Raw genomic sequence first — 23,413 nt, 5'->3', positions numbered from 1 at the left:
CTTTCCCTAATACCATCAGGTATACAGTCAGTGTTCAAAGTTCTCTGATTGTCATAAAAAAATGTATGTTTACATACGTACATACACACGTATGTTATGATTCACTCGTTTGAACAGGATTCCAGATAAGGGTCACAATTTGTGCTTGGTGTGAACCTTTACCCTTTATTCCCTTGAACTGTATTTGTGGAAGGAATAAGGTCATTTTCTTGTGGGGTTTCCTCTAGTCTGGATTTACTGGCTGTGTCTGTGGTGTAGGTGAACGTATTCTCTGTAAACTGGAAGCTGACCTCATCCCTGGAGGTCTGATCACTTTTCAGGCACAGTTTTTCCAACAAGACAACAGTAGGTGGCTTCCCGTCCTCCTGCCATGGGGTTCGTGACGTCGGGTTGGCTCCACGTCTGTGATCTTAAGTGATGTGGATTCTCAGCTCCTGGTCCCTCTAACCTGGTGACGGTCCATCGCTCCTTCATCCAGCCAGCAGGCAGCCTCCAGCGAAGAGAAAGTCGCCCTCGCCTACCATGTGCTTACCCGCTAGGCCAGTACCTGTAGGATAAATGCCAGAGTTCTTCAAAATAGTCATGAGTTTTCCTTCCCTTGCCCCTGGCTCCTCCAAAGAGGATCCTTGGTGAGGTCGTTGTTGCTTTGAGTATTATTTGATCAGAACGTGCATGATCGATACAGAACATTCCAGCTAGAACATTCCATGCTCCTTGTGCCATGTTGACCAGCAGGAGCCCTCAGATTGGCCCCTGTGTCCTCTGTACCCAGCCCAAGTGGCCTGCCTCCTTTTGCTGTGACCCCGGGAGACCCTGACGTCTCCTGCTCTAGACCTTGAATCGGGCATTTCTCCTGGGACACCCAGGTTCCTGCCAGTAGGAAATGGTATTTAGACACCATTGTCTGGAGGCGAGGTCTGCTTCCTACGAGTGATTTGATCATCGTTTCTAGGGCTTTCGTCCAGTGAGCTGAAGATAGAATCTTTTTTTTTTTTTTTAAGATTAAAACAGGTGAGTTCACACTGACATTTCCAATCCAGATTCAAGACGGAGGGTCTTTTTACGCCCCATTCACCTCACATGTGAAATGTCTCCCCCCACGCTGGAAAGCCACTTTCCGTGACCTCGCCACGCACGCTTTTTGTCCTAGTAGCACACACAGCCCCACCACTCAGGGCGATGGCTGACACTCAGCCCCACCACCAACAGGGCGATGTCTGAAGGCAACGTGGGCTGTGATGTCTGTGCTTCTTGTCCTGAGTAGATCCCTCTGGGATCTGTAAGGTCATCAGATATACCCCTCTGGGATCACGCCCACTCTGGTCTTTTGTTTCATTTCACTTTGGATTTTTAGGAATTGCTCTTTTAACTTCGTTTTTTAAATAATTTTGTAAATGAAATATGTACCTGGTTCCAAAGTCAAAACTACATAACAAGGTATAGACAGTTCTAGGGTCTCTCAGACCTCCTCCCCCACCCCCCGCAGTAGAGAATCGGGCCCTGCACACCCGGCCCTGCAGCTGCTTCTCTGACTCTGCGTTGGTGTGTCCTGGAGAGACACCAGAGCAAGCTCAGAGGCCCAACTCCCTTCCATGTAGCTTTTCCACCCTGTGCACAGGGGGATTTGGGGGGTGATTCCAGCCTTTTTGCGATTTCAATTAGCTTGTCTTTTTAAATTTTCTCTTTTAATTAGTGCTAAATCTTTTTTTTTTTTAATAAAGTTATTTATTTATTTATTTTTGGCTGCGTTGGGTCTTCGTTGCTGCGTGCTGGCTTTCTCTAGTTGCGGCGAGCAGGGGCTACTCTTGGTTGCCATGCACGGGCTTCTCACTGCGGTGGCTTCTCTTGTTGTGGAGCACGGGCTCTAGGCACGCAGGCTTCAGTAGTTGTGGCTCGTGGGCTCCAGAGCGCAGGCTCAGTAGTTGTGGCGCACGGGCTTAGTTGCTCCGCAGCATGTGGGATCTTCCCGGACCAGGGCTCAAAACCATGTCCCCTGCATTGGCAGGGGGATTCTTAACCACTGAGCCACCAGGGAAGTCCGTTTTTTTAATTTTTGAAAGACTTATTTTATCCCACATCTCTAAGTGTTTTCGAGTGAGAATGATCCTTTCTTTCTTCCTTCTCCTTCCTTCCTTCCTTCCCTCATTTCTTTTTTTCTTTTAGAGTAAGCCCTCCATAAGACCAGAAATAGAAGACTCATGCTTTCCTTCAGTAATTAAAACACATATGTATTAAGTTAAAAAAAAAATGAAAACCACGTGGGCCCGTCCTGGGCGCAGCAGTGAGCAGGGAAGATGCAGGCACCCACATCGGGGCAGGATCTACGGAGCGGAGTGACAGACCTTGACGAGGGTCTCCCGGGGGGCAGTGGGGCTCCTGGGAGCCTGGAACAGGGGCTGCTGGAGGAGGTGACCTAGTAAAGGGTGGGGGTGTCTCCCAGACTTAGCAACTCACATGAGCAAGGGCCCTGGGGCCAGAGACCCCATTCGCTGCGGGGAGCTGGTCACTGCAGAATCAGGCCCGGTCACGGGCTCTGCCCACCTAATGAGATTCTCCCCCTCCTGGCAGCACTGCCCCCAGAGCGCCTGCCCCCTCCCTGCTCCCATCTCGCCCCCCGGGCCCTGACAGGGGCCTCCCCGGCTCAGTGTTGCTGGGTCAGGACTTGGCAGAGGTCTGGGCACTCGGCTGGCCAGGGAGTGGCCCTGACCCCCCAGTGCGGCTGTGTTCCAGGCATTCTCTACGGCACCATGACCATGGAGCTGGGCGGCAGAGTGACCGTCGAGTGTGAGAAGAACAACTTCCAGGCTGAGCTGGAATTCAAGCTCAAGGTAGCACTGGCCACAGCACCTCGGCCACCCAGGGGCCTTGGGGGGCGTGGGGCTTGGGCTGGGGAGAGTCGAGGCCTTGGGTGGCCCCCGCTTGCCCTCTCAGTGCCCCAGGGATGGTTTCCTGAGCAGGTGCGCATGGACGAGCAGCTCCTGGCTTCCCTGTAGCACAGCGGGGCTCGGAGAGGGGAAGGGGCTGCCCACAGGCCACACAGCAGAGCTAGGACAGGCCCAGGCCCCTTCCCCACCACGGGGCACAAAGCCCTGGTAGGGACCCAGCACCCTTGAGCTCAGGCTGGACCGTGGGCGAGCGTGGCCACCTCCAGCTTCAGTCCCGTCCCAGCTGGCCCCCCATGCACTGGGGCTGGGAGCTCACCTCCCGCCCACCCGTGAGGAAGGGGCCCCTCCTCTCCAGCTCCACGAGGGGGGCGTGGCTGCCGCCCTCACCAGCGTCGTAAGGGCATCGTCTCGGGTGTGTCCCCACAGCCCTTCTTCGGGGGCAGCACGAGCATCAACCAGATCTCCGGGAAGATCACATCGGGCGAAGAGGTCCTGGCGCGGCTCACGGGACACTGGGTGAGAGGCCGCCTCAGGGCAGGCGCGGGTGGGCCCGGGGGCAGCAGAGGCCACGGCCGGTACCTCTGACCTGCCCGGCCGTCTGGGGCAGGACAGGGAAGTGTTCATCAAGGAGGAGGGCAGAGGAGGCGCCGAGCTCTTCTGGAACCCGAGCGAGGAGGTCCGCGGGCAGCGGCTGAAGCGGCACACGGTGCCTTTGGAGGAGCAGACAGAGCTGGAGTCGGAGAGGTAAGGCCCGGGCGCCACAGGACCCCTGACCACGGCTGGGGTGGCCGGGCCGGCAGCTGCTGTCTCCTGGGTGCACGTCCCCTGGATGTCCGTGGCAGGGAGGATGGACCTGAGTGGACCTTTCTTGGCAGAGGACACGTCCAGCTGTGGGCAGCTGGAGAGAGAGCAGGGGAGGCCTGGGGAAGAGCATGCTCCGGGGCAGATGACCTGCAGTCCACGGGGAGGGCCCTGCTGATGGCAGGTGTGCGTCCAGCGTAAGAAAGAACCATCTCAGGGTAAATCAACAGTGCCCAGGAGACCCGGGCACCCTGAGAGGCAGTGAGCTCCCTGTCACTGGAGGCAATCAAGTGGAGGTTGCTCTGAGACTCCCCTCTAGTGTGAGGGGACGGGACTGCCCAGGTCCCCCAGCTCAGAGTGTGTGCTCCGCTCGCAGGCTCTGGCAGCACGTCACCAGGGCCATCAGCGAGGGTGACCAGCACAAAGCCACACAGGAGAAGTTTGCCCTGGAGGAGGCACAACGGCATCAGGCCCGAGAGCGCCAGCAGAACCTGGTGCCCTGGACGCCGCAGCTGTTCCACCTGGACCCCACCACCCAGGAGTGGCGCTACCGATACGAGGAGTGAGTGCTGGCAGACAGCGGCCTGGGCCCCGTGGTGGGCTGGGTAGCAGACCCCCACAATCCTGGCCCTGGGTGATGGGGAGGGAGGGTCACACAGGGGCTGTACACAGGTGCAGGCAACGGTCACTCCACTGGGGGTCTCCGGTCCTGCTGGGAGACTGAGGGCTGGGCCGGGCTGGGGCCCCCTCACTCTGAGGGCCACCGCCCCTGCCAACAGACACTCTCTGGACCCTCCAGCCACAGCCCCTGGGACCCCCTGAAGGACATTGCCCAGTTTGAGCAAGACGGGGTCCTGCACACCCTGCAGCGGGAGACCATGGCCCACCAGACCACCTTCCTGGGCAGCCCAGGGCCCAGGCACCAGGTCAGCACCACCCCCATGGCCCCTGCTGGGTCCCTCCACGTGTGGCCCCATGCCCACCCTCACACCCACCTGCCTGGCCCCCCTCCTCTGGGTCCCCCACCCTGGCACACTCTGACCCATGTCCTAGCAGGGTCTCCTCTGGCATCCCCCTGCATCCCTGCCCTGCCCTGCCCTGCCCAGCATGGGGCCTGGACGCCTGGATTTGCAGGACGCTCAGTTCCCAGGGCACCCTGGTGTTCAGGGCACTGTGCCAGGGTGTATGGTCCTGGCCCATCAACCCCCAGAGCCGCCCTCTGCAGTGCGGGCAGCATGCTATCCCATTCCACAGATGAAAAAAACGGAGGCTCTGGGCAGCCCAGGGACTCGCCCAAGTAGGAGGAGGAGACGGCGCATTTACCCAGATGCCTGGGCCTCAAAAGTGTGGGAGAGAGGGTGGGAGGCGTGGGGGAGGGCAGGTGGGAGGTTCCAGGAGACACGAGGAAGGAGAGCTCCAGACAGAGGTGCCTTTTGAGGGAAGCCTGGAGTGGCCCCCACCACGTGGGCAGGTTCCACGTGTGGAACAGCACACGCTACACCAGCTGGGCACCCACTGTGCACACGGCTGGGGGGCACAGCCCACCCGGGGCAGACTCCTCATCTTGCGCAGGGGCCCCAATTTTCCCAGCAAACAGGGGCCACAGTATCTCACCAGCCACGTGTGTCCCACCCACCCTTCCGCCACATTCCGTGGCCCCTCGGCCTCGACCAGATGGCCCCAGCCCCTCGCACACGTGTCCACCTGACGCCCCTCTGCATCCTCCTCCTTCACTTAAGCCTTTCCAGTCGGCTCGGGCCCCACCAAACCCCAAAGCCTGTCCCTGCAGCAAAGTCCACCTGGGTGGACTGCCCCACCCTCCATCTCTGTCTGCACCTCCCAGCACTGACCCCACCCCCATCGCTGACCCCACCCCCCCCATCGCTGATACACATCAGAGCCACAGGGCCCTAATGCAGAGTGTCCAGGCACCATCCTGGGCCCGTCTGTTGGACACAGGCCTGCTGTCACCTGGCCACTCCTGTACTCAGGGGGCTTGTTTGAGGCCAGCCAGCCTGGGGGTCCCTCCACGATGGGGGAGCCCTCAGCTCACACACTGAGCGGGTCCCTAGCCCCACCCCCATCATCTCCGCATGTATTGGGCAGGACCTCGTGACGGTCCCCAGGCCGCCACAGAGGGGCCAGCAGTCTGCATTACCCCTGAGGCCCGGGGGGAGTGAGGCTCCAGTCCAGGCAGGCCAGGGCCAGACCTCCTCTGTGCACCCAGAGCCAGCAGTTCCCGCCTCTGCCGGCCACCTCCTCCAGAGCTGCCCTGGCATAAGCCCACCACCACGTCTCCAAGGCCAGCGACACCCCAGCAGGTCCCCGAGGGCACGGCGGGCGCACGAGGGTGCGGTGGGTGTGGGTGAGCTCCCGGCCAGAGCTGCTCCATCTCCCTCCAGGGGTCTGGCCCCGACCGGCGGCTCCGCAAGGCCAGCGACCAGCCGTCTGGCCACAGCCAGGCCACCGAGAGCAGCGGCTCCACGCCCGAGTCCTGCCCAGAGCTCTCTGACGAGGAGGAGGACCGTGACTTCGCTCCCGGTGAGCCCTCCTGGGCCAGGCTCTCTTCAGGGCGGGAGGACAGAGAAGCCGAAGGGCAGAGCGGGGTGTGGAAGGGGGCAGGGCTCCCGAGTCTGCCCTCAGGGGGCGGGGCCAGGGCGACGGGCGGGGCTGTGACCTGTCCATCTGTCTGTGACTCTCCGGATTGGCTCCTGCCTCTCTGCCCCCTGCCCTCAAGGGCGTGCCTGTCTCCCCAGCTTGGTCCCCGCCTCTGGGCGAATCAGAGGCCAGCGGAGCCCGGGGTTCCCTCTGGAAACATCCCTCGGCACCATCTCCCTGTATTATTAGCTTCACCTGAAGGCTGCTGTGAGGTGGGACACGGCCCCACGACCCCACCTGCCGGCTCCCCAGACATCCCCGCTCATCCTCACTTCTCCCCCCCACCCCGTGTTCCCTTGTCCCCCGGGTCCTGCGTCCCAGGCTGCGAGAGCCCGTGCCCTCGGTGTGGGAAGGAGGCGTGGCGGCTGCAGTTGCTGCACGAGGGGATCCTGTCCATCCGGGAGGCCCAGCAGGAGCTACATAGGTGGGCCATGCTCGGGGGTCCAGCCGGGGCTCCGGGTCAGAGAGCAGGAGAGCCAGAGCCGGCGGGGGGTGAGGGCAGGCGTTCACCTGCACTGTCATTTGGGCTAGAACCCTCAGGACTTCAGCCGGTCTGGCTACTGGGCAAGGACAGGGGACCTTCTGGGTTCTGCCCTCTGCGAGGGGCGGGCAGGGCAGAACGTGGCGTGTGAACAGGCTGAGCTGGCAAGGAGGATGCTGGGTCTGGCGGGGGCTTGATGGAGTCCAGGTGAACCAGGGCAGGGCTGCCCGTGCTTGTGGCGGGTGGAGCAGACAGAAGCTGGAAGGAGGTGCTGCCAGCACCGGCTCCCCCAAGGATGCCTCCTACCGCCCCGCGGTGGCCCCAGCTCCAAGAATAGTGGGTCCTCAGGAACAGCTGGGTGAGTCATCTCGGGGAAGACTGGGAACACAGTCTATTTGCCGGCACCAGGAGGCAGAGCCCTGCTTGCCAGCTTTGCCCCAGAGCCAGGCTCCCGGCTCCAGCAGGGCTGCAGGACTCCCGGCCTGTGGGACCTCGGGCTGTCCCTGCCTCAGTCTCCCCATCTGTGAACTGGGGTGACAGCAGTGGCCCTGGGGCGGGAAGAAGATGGAGCAGAGGGCTGAGCTCTGTGCCTGGCACCCAGCGATCACTTAACCAGCTGTTAGCATCGGAGCCGCCCTCGGAAGCCTAGAATTTCATGCCTGTGACCCACCCATATGTGGCATAGAGGCGTTTCACGCCGTTTTAGCACCCCACTCCACTGCAGGCTGTGTGGGGCTGAGAGAGGGAGAGGAATGCTGTCTCCATGGTCAGGGAGGGCTTCCTGGAGGAGGATGCAGGTGGGCAGGGAGGAGCTGCAAAGAGGGAGAGCAGAGGCCAGCACTGAGAGCAGAGGGCACCACACGTGGGCCGCTGCCGGAGAAGGGCGAGCCAGGTGAGGGGGCGGAGATGGTGGAGCTGAGCCCAGAGGCCGTGGGAGCCGGGAGGGTCGGGGTGGCCATCTAGCACCACAGGAGGAGACTAGCTGCAAGGCGGGTGAACCGCCGGAAGCTTCTGCTGAGGTCCAGACACACACTGACGTCAGAGTCCAGGGCGGGGCTCTGGGTTTCCCGGGCTGCCATACAGAGTACCAGAGGGAAACAGCTTCAGCCACAGACATTTACCTCTCCCAGTCCTGGAGGCTGGAAGTCCAAGATCAGTGCAGGGCTGGGTCCTCCCGAGGCCTCTCTCCTCGGCGTGTAGACGGCCGTCTTCTCCCTGTGTCCTCACGGGGTCGTCCCTCTGTGTGTGCCTGTGTCCTGACCTCCTCTTCTTATAAGGACACCGGTCCTACGGGATTAGGGCCCATCCTAGTGGCCGCATTTTACTTTATTCACCTCTTTAAAGGTCACATCTCCAAATACAGTTGCATTCTGGGGCGCTGGGGGGTCAGGATTCCAACAGAGGACTTTGGGGGACACAGTTCAGCCCATAACAATGGAGGTGGGAGGGAGGATGTAAGAGGCCCAGCTCCCCCAGCCTTGAGGGCCCCCCCCCCCGGAATGTGTGCCCAGGAAGCGCGGTGCAGCCACTGTGCCCTGGGTCCCTCCCCCCCGCCATTTGCACCCCGGGGCAGGGATGTGCCATCCTGCCTGGGCTGGCCCCGGCTGAAGTGCGGCGCCCTCTCATTCCAGGCATCTCTCGGCCGTGCTGAGCTCCACGGCACAGGCCAGGCAGGCACCGGCCCCGGGCCTCTTGCACAGTCCCCGCTCGTGGTTTCTTCTCTGCATGTTCCTGGCGTGTCAGCTGCTCATTAACTACATCCTCAAATAAGAGCCCCTGGGGGACGGCGTGGGCATCGCCTGCAGAACTCGGGCAGCCCCAGCCTCCCTCCCAGGCACCTAGCACTTTAAGCCAGCCCCGTGGAGGCAGAGACCCAGTGAGCACGGCCTCTGTGGACAGAGGGGCCCACGGCGGCACAACAGCAGGAGGGACCTGGGAGGCCACACGGGGTCCTCCCGGGGAGGCGCTGGCCTTAATGCTGAAGCCAAATGCCACATTCGTCGTGCACTGCACTCCCTGGTGACCTCGTCCCATCATGCCCGGTCAGCCTCAGGGGGTTGATGGTGGAGGGGCAGGAGAGCCTGCAGGGCTCTGGATGTTGTTCCCCAGCAGGGGTGAGTGGGGGGCGTTGAGGAGCAAGCCGGGACCCCAGGCCCTCCTTGGGCCTAACACACAGGCCATCCCTTCCTGAGACCCTGCCCACATTGCCCTGGAGGGGCCACAGGTGGGCTGGAGGCGCCCTGGAGGGCGCTTGGGGCTTTATTCTGCCTTTGTGCTGTTTGGACAGAGCCCAGTTCATATACCTACAGGACCTGCCCCACCTCCCTCAGCCAGGACGTGCCAAGCTGGGGCGGGCACGTGTGAGCACGGCGCACCTGGGGACAGCGTCCCTGGCCCGGGGCCTGAGTTGGACACTTTGCTCAGATTGTTGCACGGTCTTCTCTTCCCACACGTTTTTAATAAACGCAATCGCAATATTTTAGGCAGGCTGCGAACAGCGCCTGGCGTCTGGCCTCCATTCCTGTGTCAAATGCCAGGGTGTGTGTGTGTGTGTGTGTGTGTGTGTGTGTGTGTGTGTGTGTTTATGTTTTAACTCCCCTACTCATGATCTTAACCTGATTTCTCTCTGAGAAAGGAAGTAACAGGGGTGTGTGTGTGTGTGTGTGTGTGTGTGTGTGTGTGTGTGTAAGAGAGGGAGGAAAAGGGGGAGGAAGGGAGGGAGAGGGAGACACAACAACAGACACGTGAGGGTGTGTGTGTGTGTGTGTGTGTGTGTGTGTGTGTGTGTGTGTGTGTGTGTGTGTGTGTGTGTGAGCATCTGCACATATAGATACACACGGAGCCTTAAACTATGTTGTGACGGTGTCATCTGAGCTGATTGTCCAGGTTATGTACCCATGTTCTTACCCTCCCCCAGTTTGGGGACATGTCTTTGCTCCATCCCTTGAAATAAACAAGACACACATATTGTGTGTGTTGTCTTCTTGGGGAACTTCTGGAACCTGGTGGGGGTGCGATGTCTTTCAGGGGAGAAACGCAATGCCAGCAGAAGCTGTCTGGGGCTGGAGGGGCCCAGGGAAGGGTCTGAGGCCCTGAGGATGGAGGGAGGAGGTCCGTGAAGGATGGGGGTGCAGTTTGCAGGGAGCAGTTAGAAGCAGCCCACCCTGCTGAGCCAGCGCCAGGAAGCTGGGGTCCTGTCAAACAGCCGCTGAGCCAGCTGAGGACACGGGAGGGGCGCTGCCCACCGGGGCCTCCAGGGTGGCCCTCAAGCCCATTTGGCCTGGTCCCTTCTCCACAATAACAGCCCCCTCCCTGTCCTGCTGCCCCCAGCCCAGCCCTTCAGTTCCACTGTGGCCACCATTCCCAGTACTCACCAACACCAGGGCCAGGTGAGTGCGCCTCCCTTTTCTGGGACAGCCCAGGATGCCCCTGAAGGGGAGGGTGGGGACAACTGACCGCAGACCCCATGCACCACAGTACAGGGAGACTGCAGCCCAGCCCTGACAGTTCATGAAGGATGAAAGACACAGAGGGAGAGGCCACAGGACAGGATGGACTTGGACTGGGGCCGAGGAAGGGGCAGGTGGGCACTGCCATCCCAGCCCTCACGCCTGCACTAAGCAGACGGGACTCCCAGGATCCCGCATCGAGGGCAGTCCCCCTAGACTGGCTCTGGATCCCATGTGGTTGTCCGTCCCTGCTGAGGGTGGGTGCTTTCCAGGTGGAAGTATTCTGCACCTTGTTACTGAGGCAGGCTGCTCTGGACCCAAAGCCCTGGGCCACCTATCTTGCACCCTGACCCCTTCAGAGCCAGACGGGGCCACCCTGCTGCAGCCTGATCCACCAGCCCCTCCAACCCCTGACCCCTGCAGCCTCGGAATCTCCTCCAGAATTCTCTTTATGTCCTTGGTGGGCCAAGAACTACTCTAAATAACAAGGAAAAGAAAGCTGGGTGGGCATCGTCCCAGGGGAACAGGTGGCCAATGCCCAGAGGGGTGGCTGCAAGGGCATCACACAGCCCCTCCGTGCAGTAAAAACCTGGACGTGGTTTCCGGGTCCATCAGCCAACTCTTGGGTGTCCAGATGCTAGTGGTTAAATCTAGAATGATGTAGGGTCCAGAGCTGGGCCTCCCACTCTCACGTCCACTCAGCACCCATTTCCCCGCCCCACTGACAGCGTGTCTGGCTTGGCTCCCAGGGCATCTGGGCAGGAAGAGGACGTTGCAACTGGACTAGGAGAGTGGAAGCTCAGGAGGGCCTGTGCGGGGGCCCCACCTCACCCTCTAGGAGACTCAGAGCAGCAAAGAGAGAGGCTGAGGAGATGCACTTCCTGGGGACACGGTGACAGTCACCTCACCTTGTCACCTCCTTGAGTGAACAGCCAGCAACCTCTAGGAGGAAGAACTAGCAGAAGCGACCTGGGTCCCGGGCAGGGCTGAGAGACTCAAGCAGCTGAGCGGGCCCCCTGGAGTACGCGAAGCTCCCTGTGGATGTGCCTGGGCTGCATCCTGCTCTCCCCACGAAGGAAGGGTCACCTCCCCTTGAATCCCTCTCATCCACCTCACCCGCCTCCCTCATCAACGTCGCTCCCGCGGGCAGCTCAAAAGATGCTGTGGGCTGAGGCGGGGAGGGAGAGACAGACGCTCGGTGTGCGGCGGCCACCCGAGCCCAGGTCGGAGCCCCTGGGGCATCTGGGGCCGAGGGCGCAGGAGGGGCGGGTGAGGGGGGACCGGCGGTCGGCAGCGTGCTCGCCCAGGAGGGGCTGGGGAGGGGGGCGCGGCAAGCGAGGCGCTCCGTCCTTTCCTTTGCAGCGGGGGCTGTGCATACACCCTGCCCTCCCCCGCCCCCTCGGAAGCGACTGGGCAACAAGTTAAACTTGGGGGGAGGGGCCGGGAATGGCCGTCCCGGGGGCGCCGAAGCCCGAAGCCCATCGGTGGCCCAGGCGCGGCGACGGCCTGGGCGGAAGACCTCGGCATCTGAGGTGGGAGGCGCGGGGGCCAGGGACGGGCGGGGCCGAAACGCGAGTCTAGGACCACCGGTCCTAGGCGTCTCCTCCGCGTGGCCGACTTACGGGAATTCGGGGGAGCGGAAGGTACCGTTTCCAGCAGGGAGGCGTGGCAACTGGGAGGCGGAGCCCGTGGGTAGGACGAGGGGAAGGCCGTCCGCTCCGATTGGGTACCTTGGTCAGAAGCTCCCCTCCGATTGGCTGTGAAGTCAGAAACTCCTCAGTGAATGGGGCCCGGGGATCGACGGGTAGCCAGGCTTGGAAGTGTGACCGCAGTTGTCAGCTCGTCCTTAGAGGCGTCGCGATGGTTCCCCGGGCGCGCGCTGTCCTGGCGGTGCTGCTGCTGCTCGCGGCGCAGGTGGGACGGCGGCGGAGGGGCTCGGGGGAGGGAGGACTCTGAGGACGGGAAGGGGGCTGTGGCCTGGGCGCGCGTCCGGAGCGAGGATGACGCGGGCGGCGGGACATCCCGCACCCGGATTCCCATCCCGAGCAGGTCTCAACGGGAAGTTTCCTGCACCCAAAGGCCCAGGCGGGGCCGAGCCCGCTGCACATCCTTGGCGACTGAGCGCGGGGAGCCCCAGTGGAGGTTGGGGGGGCATACGAGGGACGGGACTGCGGAGGGCCGGGGCTGCGGGGGGCTGGCTGAGTGTGTGTGTGTGTGTGTGTGTGTGTGTGTGTGTGTGTGTGTGTGTGCGCGCGCGCGCGCAACTCAAATATATAATACAAAGATGAACACATTCAGATACACATACACACTCAGATCCCCGTTCCCAACCCATAGACAATATCCTTTCTTAACACAGTCTATATGCAACCGGTGAAAAAATTAACTATAGACTAGAAAAAATCAAATACTAAATTCCAAGGGATTACTACCACAAAGGGTCTAGTTCTGGCCATGCAAATAAAATAGGCGCCCACCATCGAAGCAGTCAACAAATCCACATGCATTTGGGAACTAAAGAACATATTCCCCCCCAAATAATATTGCTTTGTATCGCGAGTGGAACAGCACGGAGATGCTCCCCCGAGAAAGCCCACTTCCACGAGGGAGGCAGTGCTCCGGGTTGGGGGGTGACTGCCCCTCCTTGCTCAGGGGTCTCGGTGTCTGCTTCCATCAGGAGCAGAGACATCTTTTGATAATGCCAATCTCCTCTTTCTGATTGAAGGTGACCATGGCAACCGGGGAGACCCGGTGTAACCCGGGCGAGTATGAGGTTACCAGCCTTTGCCGCTGCAGCAAACTCTGCCCGGCTGGTGAGTCTGGGACCACTTACAGAGCCTTCTGGGGCAGACCCTTCCTGGGAGGAGGGAGGCCGCAGTCCCTTGGAGCAGAGCTGGGGGCTGCCTGTGGGGAGTACCTGGCTGTCTGTGGGTGGGAGGGCCTCTCCTGGGCAGCTGCCCAGTGCCCCACCTCTGCACCCACCTTGGGAGCTCTCGTGTGAACAGAGTGGTGTGTGCTTGTTTTGAGATGGGTGAGGTGAGTCAGCAGGGCTTGGAGGACAGAAGTGGGGGCCCATGCCCAGGCTGGACACGCCCACCTTCTCACCCGCACCCCATCCACACTCAGACAGGTGTGCCCACGTGATCAATGAAAGTCCCTTCATGGCCTCCTCTTGTAAGGGTCCAGCCACACACCTGTGCCTCATTTTATCCGGGAAAGTGTGCCTTCCGGGGCTCCTGGTTCAGAGACCAAACACCCAAAACCTGGACACTCAGCCCCGTATCCTCCCCACACACACCCGCGCACACCCACCAGTACCCACACTACATACATTTATACACACACATCCATGCATTCACACGCACACCTACATGAACCACATGTAGGAAAGAAAGGGACACAGTTGGTCCAACATGAAATCTTGTGACCTCTGCCCAGCATCCGCATACTGCAGGGCATCAGTAAAAGCCAAGGGGCAATTCAGGTCCCCGGTTTCTGGGACACCTGTGGCCTCGGATCAGTCCAGAATGTTCCAAGGAGACGGGAGGAGAGGGGTGGGTACTGTGCAGGGGGTCCGGCCTCCAGGTGCCTTGGGACCTCCTCATGCAGAGGCCTCAGAGACCAGGCGGGGTCTGCGGCAGAGCAGGACAGCCCTGGACACCCACCTCCGCTCCGTGTACCACCTGCCACAGGCTACTATGTCAGCAAATACATAGACCAGGCCCACAGCGTTGGAGAATGCAGAGAGTGCGAGTCTGGAAGCTTCCGGGCCCACCCCAGTGAGGAGAGCAGCTGCGTGCCGTGTTCCCAGTGCCGGGAGGGTGAGTGGGCTGCCGTCCAGGCAACGTGCCCCTGTCGACTGGCCCTGTGGGAACCTCCCCAAAGGAAATTATCACAGAGGAACACGGGGATGGGGCTGCTAGAGCAGACATCACAAAGTGCTTGTTTTTTTGTTTTGTTTTGTTTTTTGCGGTACGCGGGCCTCTCACCGTCGTGGCCTCTTCCGTCGCAGAGCACAGGCTCCGGACGCGCAGGCTCAGTGGCCATGGCTCATGGGCCCAGCCGCTCCGCGGCACGTGGGATCTTCCCGGACCGGGGCACGAACCCGTGTCCCCTGCATCGGCAGGCGGACTCCCAACCACTGCGCCACCAGGGAAGCCCCAAAGTGCTTGCTTTTATCGTGATGCTGTGTGTATTGGCTAAAGAATCAACCTACATGTCATTAGGATTTCAGAGTTGCTATGTATAAGGATGATATACAGAAGCTCTTCCAAATCTCTGTATATCGGTGACATTGTTTTTTAAAATGTAATTGAAAAATACCACCTGCATTAGCAAAAAAAACCGCAAACAAACAAGATTCTTTGGAATAAATCTAGCAAAGCATGTATAAATGTGTAAGTGAACCAACAACATTTAAGAAAGTCTAAATATGGAGAGGAATACCACAAGATAGTAAGCAAGAAGGCTCAACGTTTTGTTGGGGGGTTTTTTGGGCCGCACGGTGTAACTTGCAGAATCTTAGTTCCTGACCAGGAACTGAACCTGGGCCACAGCAGTGACAGCGCTGCGTCCTAACCACTGGACAGATAGGGAACTCCCTCAGTGTTTTAAAAGTATCAGTTTTCCCAGGAATGGTTCTTAGATTTAGTGCATTCCCAATGAAAATCCCAACAGAATGTATCAACTTATCATGCCATACACCTTAAGTAGATACAATTTTTATTTTTAAAAAGTAAACTATCCCAATAGGAGATTTCATAAAACTGGCTATGCTGACAGTTGCCAAAACAGCTTCCTTCTTTCCTAGAGGAGGAAAACAAGATAGCACACTGGCTCCCCCAAGTACTAGGACTCTGTACAGAGAGATAGCTCAGCAGTGTGATATTCACGTAGGGGTGGACAGTGGGCCCCGTGGAAATAGCCCCGTAGATGTGAAACGTGGGGTGTGGCCCCACGAGCGAGCCCGTCACAGGCGAAAGGCGGAATCCCCCAGTGATGCTGGGAGAGACCGTTCAGTGTCCACACTGAGCAGTGCTCTTCTGATCTTTGTGGGGCAAACGAGATGGACAGAATGATTTGGGGGTATTTCTGAGCAGTTGGCCCTGTGCCCCAGCCCAGATTGCAGGGGCACCCACTCCAGATGCAGGGGATGAGGTCTGGCTGGTCCCTGTCTCCATCCCTGCTGGGGAAGGAGGGGGGGTGAAGATTCTGAGGCTTTGACTACAAACCTGGACGTGGCCGGCATGGGCAGGACAGAGTCCAGGCCCCTGTGACTGACCCTCGGCCTTCCCTCCAGCAGATCAGGAGGTGGTGACTGAATGCTTCCCAACCAGCGACCGGCTATGCCAGTGCAAGCAGGGCGGCTTCTACTGCGATTCCATGGACTGCACAGAGAGCTGCTTCCGGTGCAAAAGGTGTTGGCCTGGGGTGTGTGAGCTGAACAAACAGGCCTGGGCGTGGGTTCCCCTCCTCCATTCACTGCCTCTTTGGCTTTGGGTCACTTATTCTTTCGCCCCCTTCCCGGAGCCTCCGTTTTCCCATGTGTAAAATGGGGCTAATGGTAGCACCTGCCCCACAGAGGTGTCCTGAAATTAAGTCAGACAAGTCACCTGGATGTTTCCACCTGGTGACGGACTGGAGTCAATGCTCATTCCTTCCTTCCTTCCTTCAGGTGTGATCATGAGCCCCGCTGTGGCCTGCAGGTATTATGGCAGGCCTGGCGCCCCCAGCCATGGTGGAGACCATCCCAACACCTATACAGTGACAAGCCCATGAGGGACAGAGGGGATGCTAGAGACAGCTCTCTCTAGAGCAGATGCCCCGTGAGGGAGGGAGGGAGGAAACTCCCGGCAAAGAAAACCACAGGCAGAGAGGACGGCAGTACCACGTCCTGAGGCAGGGTGGGATGCCCACTGTCACGGTAAGAGTCTCCTGGGTCTGCTGTAAAAAAGCACCACAAGTGGGTGGCTTTTAATAAACAACAGAAATGTATTCTTTCACGGTTCTGGAGACCAGAAGTCCGAAATCAAGGTGTCAGCAGCCGTGCTCCCTCCGAAGACTCTCAGGGAGGAATTTCCCACGCTTCCTCAGCTTTCCATGTTGCCGGCAGTCCTTGGCGCTCCTTGGCTTGTAGACGCATCACTTCAATCTCTGCTTCCACCTCCAAGTGGTCTTCTCCCTGTGCGTTTTTGTGTCTGCACCTTCACGTGGCCTCCTCTCTGCCTGCATACAATTTCCTTCTTGTAAGGACGCTGGTCATTGATTCAGGTCCCCCCTGATCCAGTATGACCTCATCTTAACACGATTACATCTGCAGAGACCCCATTTCCAAATAAGGTCCCATTCTGTGGTTTCGGGTGGGCATAGATTTTGGGGGGACTCTGGGGAAGACATTCACAGTGGTAAAGCCACTTGTAAAATCGCTTACATTTGTAGACTCTTAAATACAACTCAGACCATGTTGAATTGTTGGCTTGGGAACTGGACAAGTGCAAAGTAAGGGCTGCCGTCAGGTCCGGTTTGATCAGGGCTCTGGCTTCTCTGGACTTGCTTGCCTGTCCCCTTCTCTATGAGCTTCATCTTTAGGCTGACTTCCCTCTTGCTAGACATATGGCTACAGCAGGTCCAGTCCTCACAGCCACACACATCTCTATCCGGGAACAGAGACAGAGGGAGGCCCCTCCCCTATATATCAGAGAATCCCCAAGCTTTATTCTCATTGAGCCATTTTGGGCCAGATAGCCCAGGAAATGCCAGACACTGATGGCCTGAAGTCTGGTGGGGCAGCACAGGACCCGGGGCTGGTCCCTCGAACCCCTGACGGGTGGGTTTTAAGAAGGATGCTTTGGGCTGGGCCTGGAGAGAAGTAATGCTCAGGGTTTCTTTATTCTTCCTCTCAGGTGTGAAGACAGCACCATCCTTCAACCCTGCAACGCCACAAGGGATACAGTTTGTGCTGTAAAAATTCATCCAGAGGCTGGTAAGGGTCTGATTCTGTCTCCTAAATCCATAAAAGTAAAAAGTTGAGGGTCTGTGGGCCCTAAGGTCCCTGTTGTCACAATTCAACTCTGCTGCTGTTGCTTGGCTGTGTGTGAATAAAACTTTATTTATAGCAGTGGGCAGTGGGCAGGATTTGGCCCATGGGTCACCGTTCATACACTCCTGTCTTGAGTAAACAAATAGAATCCTTGGGGACAAGCTGTGGCTCTGCCATCCTTGTCCCCATGTTGGGGCCGTGTCGGCTCAGGCACTATTTTTATTTAAAAAATTTTTTTTTTTGCGGTACGCGGGCCTCTCACTGTCGCGGCCTCTCCCGTTGCGGAGCACAGGCTCCGGACGTGCAGGCTCAGTGGCCATGGCTCACGGGCCCGGCTGCTCTGCGGCACGTGGGATCCTCCCGGACCGGGGCACGAACCCGCGTCCCCTGCATCGACAGGCGGACTCTCAACCGCTGCACCACCAGGGAAGCCCTATTCTTTATTATTGAAGTGTAGTTGATTTACAATATTGTGTTAGTTTCTGGTGTACAGCAAAGTGATTCAGTTATATATATATATACATACATACATACACATATTCCTTTTCAGATTGTTTTCCATTATGGTTTATCCCAGGATACTGAATATAGTTCTCTGTGCTATACAGTAGGACCTTGTTGTTGGTCTATTTTATATATAGTAGTGTGTATCTGTTAATCCCAAACTCCTAATTTATCCCCCCCTCATCCCCCCTTACCCTTTGGTAATCATAAGTTTGTTTTCTACGTCTGTGAATCTGCCTCTGTTTACTAAACATGTTCATTTGTGTCATATTTTTAGATTCCACACATAAGTGATTTCATGCAGTATTTATCCTTCTCTGCCTGACTTACTTCACTTCATGTGATCATCTCTAGGTCCACCCAGGTCGCTGAAGATGTCTTGCCCATTTTTATATTCGGTTGTCTGGGGTTTTCATTTTCTTATTTTTGATGATTATTTATAAACATTGGTAATTATTTATAAGCTGGGGATACAAGCCCTTTGTATCGGATATCTGCACCCACCTCTGCCCCCGAGGGTGCCTTTTTACTCGCTTTATGGGGTCTCTTGTGGACAGAGGTCCTTCATTTTAATGAGGTCAAGTTTGTGGCTGTTTTCCGCTATGTTTGGTGCTCTTCCTCTCCCGGGTGAGAAATCTTTACTCACCCGGAGAAAGTATTCTGCTCTGTGACCTGCCAGCAGCTTCGTGGTCTAACCTTTCTCTTTTTCACTCTACACAAACCTGGAATTGGTGTTTTGCAAGGTGTGAGGTAGGGGTCTAGGTTCAGTGTATGTTTTCCCACTGCACATATCGACTACCCCGTTTTGTGTTTTGAAGACGATCCCTTCCCCGCCCTCAGCGTTACTTGGTCATAACTGAGCGCCGTGTCCATCTGGGCTTCCTGTCTGTCTGTTCTGGGGCCAGTGCCACTTTCCTGCCAGCCTTGACGTTGGAGCTGAAGTCCCCTTGCCTCCTTCCACAGGGTCATCAGGCCACCCTTGGACTCAGCACATCCACTGAGATTTAAAAATCAGCTTATCAGTTTCCTTCTGTTTTAAATAAAATGCAAGGACCTTTTTTCTTTAAATTTTTACTGGAGTACAGTTGGTTTACAATGTGTTAGTTTCAGGTGTACAGCAGAGTGAATCAGTTATACCTATACATATATCCAGTCTTTTTTAGATTCTTTTCCCATATAGGGCATTACAGAGTATTGAGTAGAGTTCCCTGTGCTATACAGTAGGTCCTCATTAGTTATTATGTATAGTAGTGTGTATGTGTCAATCCCAATCTTCCAGTTTACCCCTCCCCCCACTTACCCCTGGTAACCATGTTTGATTTCTGCATCTGTAACTCTGTTTCTGTTTTGTACATAAGTTCATTTGTACCCTTTTTTTAGGTTCCACATATGAGTGATATCATATGATTTTTCTCTTTCTCTGTCTGACTTACTTCACTCAGTATGACAATCTCTAAATCCATCCATGTTGCTGCAAATGGCATTATTTCGTTCTCTTTTATGGCTGAGTAATATTTCATTGTATATATACCACATCTTCTTTATCCATTCATCTGCTGATGGACACTTAGGTTGCTTCCATGACCTGGCTGTTGTAAATAGTGCTGCAGCGAACACTGGGGTGCATGTATCTTTTTGAATTATGGTTTTCTTCAGATATATGCCCAGGAATGAGTTTGCTGGATCGTATGGTAGTTCTATTTTTAGTTTTTTAAGGAACCTCCATACTGTTCTCCAATATGGCTGTACCAGTTTACGTTCCCTCCAACAGTGTAGGAGGGTTGCCTTTTCTCCACACCCTCTCCAGCACTTACTGTTTGTAGATTTTTTTGATGATGGCCATTCTGACCAGTACGAGGTGATGGCTCATTGTAATTCTGATTTGCATTACTCTAATAACTAGTGATGTTGAGCATCTTTTCATATGCTTTTTAGCCACCTGTATGTCTTCTTTGGAGAAATGTCTATTTAGATCTTCCAGCCATTTTTCGACTGGGTTGTTTGTTTTTTTAATATTGAGCTGCATGAGCTGTTTATATATTTTGGAGATTAATCCTTTGTCCAATGATTCATTTACAAATATTTTCTCCCATTCTGAGGGTTGTCTTCTTGTTATGTTTATGGTTTCCTTTGCTGGACAAAAGCTTTTCAGTTTAAGTAGGTGCCATTTGTTTATTTTTGTTTTTATTTTCATTACTGTAGGAGGTGGCTCAAAAAAGATCTTACTGTGATGTACATCAAAGAGTGTACTACCTGTGTTTTCCTCTAAGGGTTTTATAGTATCTGGCCTTACATTTAGGTCTTTAATCCATTTTGAGTTTATTTTTGTGTATGGTGTTAGAGAATTTTCTACTTTCATTCTTTTATGTGTAGCTGTCCAGCACCCCTTATTGAAGAGGCTGTCTTTTCTCCATTGCATATTCTTGACTCCTCTGCCATAGATTAGGTGACCATAGGTGCGTGGGTTTTTCTCTGCACTTTCAATCCTGTTCCATTGATCTATAATTCTGTTTTTGTGCCAGTACCATACTGTCTTGATTACTATAGCTTTATGGTATAGTCTTTATGGTATGGTATAGCCTGATTCCTCCAGCTCCATTTTTCTTTCTCAAGATTACTTTGGCTATTCGGGGTCTTTCGTGTTTCCATATACATTGTAAAAATTTTTCTTCTAGTTCTGTGAAAAATGCCACTGGTAATTTGATAGGGATTGCATTGAATCTGTAGATTGCTTTGGGTAGTATAATCATTTTCACAATATTGATTCTTCCAATCCAAGAACGTGGTGTATCTGTCCATCTGTTTGTGTCGTCTTTGATTTCTTTCATCAGCATCTTATAGTTTTCTGAATACAGGTCTTTTGCCTCCTTATTCCTAGGTACTTTATTCTTTTAGATGTGATGGTAAATGGGATTGTTTCCTTGATTTCTCTTTCTGATCTTTCATTGTTGGTGTATAGGAATGCAAGAGATTTCGGTATATTTATTTTGTATCCTACAACTTTACCAAATTCATTGATTAGCTCTAGTAGTTTTCAGGTGGCATCTTTAGGATTCTCTATGTATAGTATCATGTCATCTGCAAACAGTGACAGTTTTATTTCTTCTTTTCCAATTTTTATTCCTTTTATTTCTTTTTCTTCTCTGATTGCCGTGGTGAGGACTTCCAAGACTTTGTTGAATACTAGTGGCGGGAGTGGGCATCCTTGTCGCCTTCCTGATCTTAGAGGAAGTGCTTTCAGCTTTTCAGTATTGAGTATGATGTTTGCTGTGGGTTTCTCGTGTATGGGCTTTATTACGTTGAGGTAGGTTCTCTCTGTAACCCGCAAACACTTTTAAAGGCTATTACAACACCAAAACAGAAGGCAGAATGAGGAAGGGCCTCTGATCAGAGAATAAAAAGAGCCTTTAAGCAGAACAGTGGCACCACGGGAAAGACTCGCTCCTTCCTCCTCTGTCCTTGGTGACAGATTGCATCAGGGTGGCCGAGCGTCCACGGCTCTGATGGGCCCGCCCCGCCCCCCGTGTCTGTGCATCTACGGCTCCTGTCGGCGCTGGGAGCTCAGCAGGGTGAGACGGAGACACCCCAGTGGTCACGCCAGAGGTCTCCCCAGGGTGGACCCTGCCCTGTCCCTTGGGCCAGCGTGGCCCGGCCCTACTGCCATGAGGACTGGCCATCCCCTCCCTCCTCCCAGCCTCCTCCGGGCTCTGCCTGCTGCTGGCCCAGGAGTAAATCCTGCAGCTGCGACCACTCACACCTGAGCCCCATCCCAGGATGCCAGGGCCTCTTGCTGCTCTGCTGGCAGGTCAGACCTGTTTCTTCCAAGGCCAGGGCCTCTGACCCCAGGTCCTGTCTGAGCAGGAGGGATGAGCCTGTCGTGCCTCCTGCCGGGGAGGTTCGTGGCGACAGTCATCAAGAGAGCACTTCGGGGCCTGGAGAATGGCGGTGCTGCCACCACGCCCAAGAGCAGCACGTCACTTGGATGGGGTAAGCGTGCCTGACACTGCGACAGCATCTCTGTTTTGCCTCCTTGCAGGAAACCTAAAGTGGTTGTGGATCCCCTTTGCTGCGACCGTGGTCCTTTCCATCACCACGGCCATCATCATCGCCGTCACTCGCCGCTGTAGCAGAAGAGGTAAATCAGAGTCACGTTGATCCTTGAGGAAACCAGGTCAGCAAGAGCACCAGGAGCTCAGAAGTGGGGGCCTGGGGTCAGTGGTTCCTGATGGGAGCCTCTCGTTGGAACACAGCTCTGCTCACTTTCCATCTCGGGGGCCCCGCGTGTGTCTGGGCTCGCGTGCTCCCCAACGTGCAGGGCTTGAGACCAAAATCGCAGGGCAGGGCTTCCCCGGTGTCGCAGTGGTTGAGGGTCCGCCTGCCGATGCAGGGGACACGGGTTCTGGGAGGATCCCACATGCCGCAGAGCAGCTGGGCCCGTGAGCCACGGCCGCTGCGCCTGCGCGTCCGGAGCCTGTGCTCCGCGACGGGAGAGGCCGCAGCAGTGAGAGGCCCGCGTACCGCAAACAAACAAACAAAAAAAATCGCAGGGCAGCTGCTGGGGACAGGTGTCCAGGGCGCCAGGGGCCGGGAAGCCAGGAGAGACGGGTGCAGCTCCGGCCAGGGGGTCTTGGAGGAGGCAGTCCCTGGGTGCTGGGGAAGCTTACCAAGTAAGTGCCCGTCCTGTGTTTTCCCAGCTGCGAGGTTTTTCCAGTCGGTTGTCGGTTTTGGGAAACGTAAGTCCACTTTCTTGACTGTGAATTCGAGGCATTTCCTCTCCTCACAGAAGTCGCTGTAATAGTTAATATCAATTGTTTTCTGTTCTCTCTCTTCTTTTTGATTTGCAGAAAATCCAGAGGAGCCAGGCAGCCCTGTAAGTATCACCCTGGGATTTGTCCAGTGAAGCCCCAGGAGGTGGAGGGGTGGGGGACAGCCCCAGGCCTTCCCCGCTGCGTCCACATTTAGCCTGTGCAGTGGTGTCTGCGCCCACCTTAGCAGAGCCCTGGAACATCTGTGCTGGAAGATTTAAGTTCTGCTGAGGCACAGGGGACAAAAGGCTTTCTTTGGTATCCCAGGGCTGCTGAGACAGATCCCCATAGACGGGGGGCTTAAAACATTACGAGCTTTACTGTCCCACAGTTCTGGAGGCCAGAGATCCGAAATCAAGGGGTTGGCGGGTTTGATCCCCTCGGAGCTCTAGGGGCGGGTCCTTCCTCGCTTCCCCTGGTTGGGGCTGGACTTGCTTGGCGCTCCTTGGCTTATGGGCGCGTCACTCCAATTTCTGCTGTCTTCACACAGCCTCTCCCCGTGTGTCTCTGAATCTCTCTCCTTTTAAGGGCACTAGTCGTAGGATACCGGTCCCACTCTTATCCAGTATGACCTCGGCTGAAGAGACCCTATTTCTAAATAGGTCCCATTCACAAGTACTATGGATTAGGATGTGGGTCTATCCTTGGGTGCCCACCATTCAACCCACCACAGGCTTCTCTTGGGATCCCCCGAGGAGTCGTTGGCAGAGAAGGGACCTGACCCCGTGCAGTGTTCCTCTCGAAAATTGCACAGGCCTTGCTTACCTATCAGACAGTTGGCATTTCTTTCC

The 23,413-nt window shown here is 56.2% G+C and overlaps 2 protein-coding genes across 3 annotated transcripts in view; both read left to right on the top strand.

Moving 5' to 3' along the window:
* OSBPL5 (oxysterol binding protein like 5) overlaps positions 1-8,595 on the top strand; it is a 29,341-nt gene extending 20,746 nt beyond the window's left edge. For both annotated transcript variants that reach the window (XM_007465964.1, XM_007465963.1), the window contains 8 exons: positions 2,731-2,828; positions 3,312-3,401; positions 3,493-3,629; positions 4,063-4,248; positions 4,486-4,612; positions 6,089-6,227; positions 6,666-6,768; positions 8,457-8,595. In XM_007465964.1, the coding sequence (XP_007466026.1) occupies positions 2,731-2,828; positions 3,312-3,401; positions 3,493-3,629; positions 4,063-4,248; positions 4,486-4,612; positions 6,089-6,227; positions 6,666-6,768; positions 8,457-8,595 (1,019 nt within the window). The remainder of the gene's footprint in view (positions 1-2,730; positions 2,829-3,311; positions 3,402-3,492; positions 3,630-4,062; positions 4,249-4,485; positions 4,613-6,088; positions 6,228-6,665; positions 6,769-8,456) is intronic.
* Positions 8,596-13,005: 4,410 nt separating this feature from the next.
* Positions 13,006-22,717, top strand: LOC103079532 (tumor necrosis factor receptor superfamily member 26-like). Its single transcript, XM_007466011.1, has 7 exons — positions 13,006-13,087; positions 13,967-14,095; positions 15,577-15,691; positions 17,177-17,256; positions 21,679-21,804; positions 21,854-21,952; positions 22,662-22,717. Exons 1-7 carry the CDS (start codon positions 13,006-13,008, stop codon positions 22,715-22,717), a joined length of 687 nt encoding a protein of 228 aa, XP_007466073.1.
* The last annotated feature ends 696 nt before the right edge of the window (positions 22,718-23,413 follow it).

The sequence above is a fragment of the Lipotes vexillifer genome, unplaced genomic scaffold, assembly GCF_000442215.2.
Source record: "Lipotes vexillifer unplaced genomic scaffold, Lipotes_vexillifer_v1.1 scaffold1094, whole genome shotgun sequence".
Classification (NCBI taxonomy): Eukaryota; Metazoa; Chordata; class Mammalia; order Artiodactyla; family Lipotidae; genus Lipotes; species Lipotes vexillifer.
Note: the sequence above shows the minus strand (reverse complement) of the source record. Positions and strands in the feature narration are given on the sequence as shown.

Excerpts from the sequence above, each read along its gene's own strand:
- LOC103079532 (XM_007466011.1), top strand. The coding sequence starts at position 13,006 with ATGGCAACCGGGGAGACCCGGTGTAACCCGGGCGAGTATGAGGTTACC. Across the intron at positions 15,692-17,176 it reads AGCTGCTTCCGGTGCAAAAG|GTGTGAAGACAGCACCATCC; the intron begins GTGTTGGCCTGG and ends TCTTCCTCTCAG. Across the intron at positions 17,257-21,678 it reads AAAAATTCATCCAGAGGCTG|GAGGGATGAGCCTGTCGTGC; the intron begins GTAAGGGTCTGA and ends CTGTCTGAGCAG.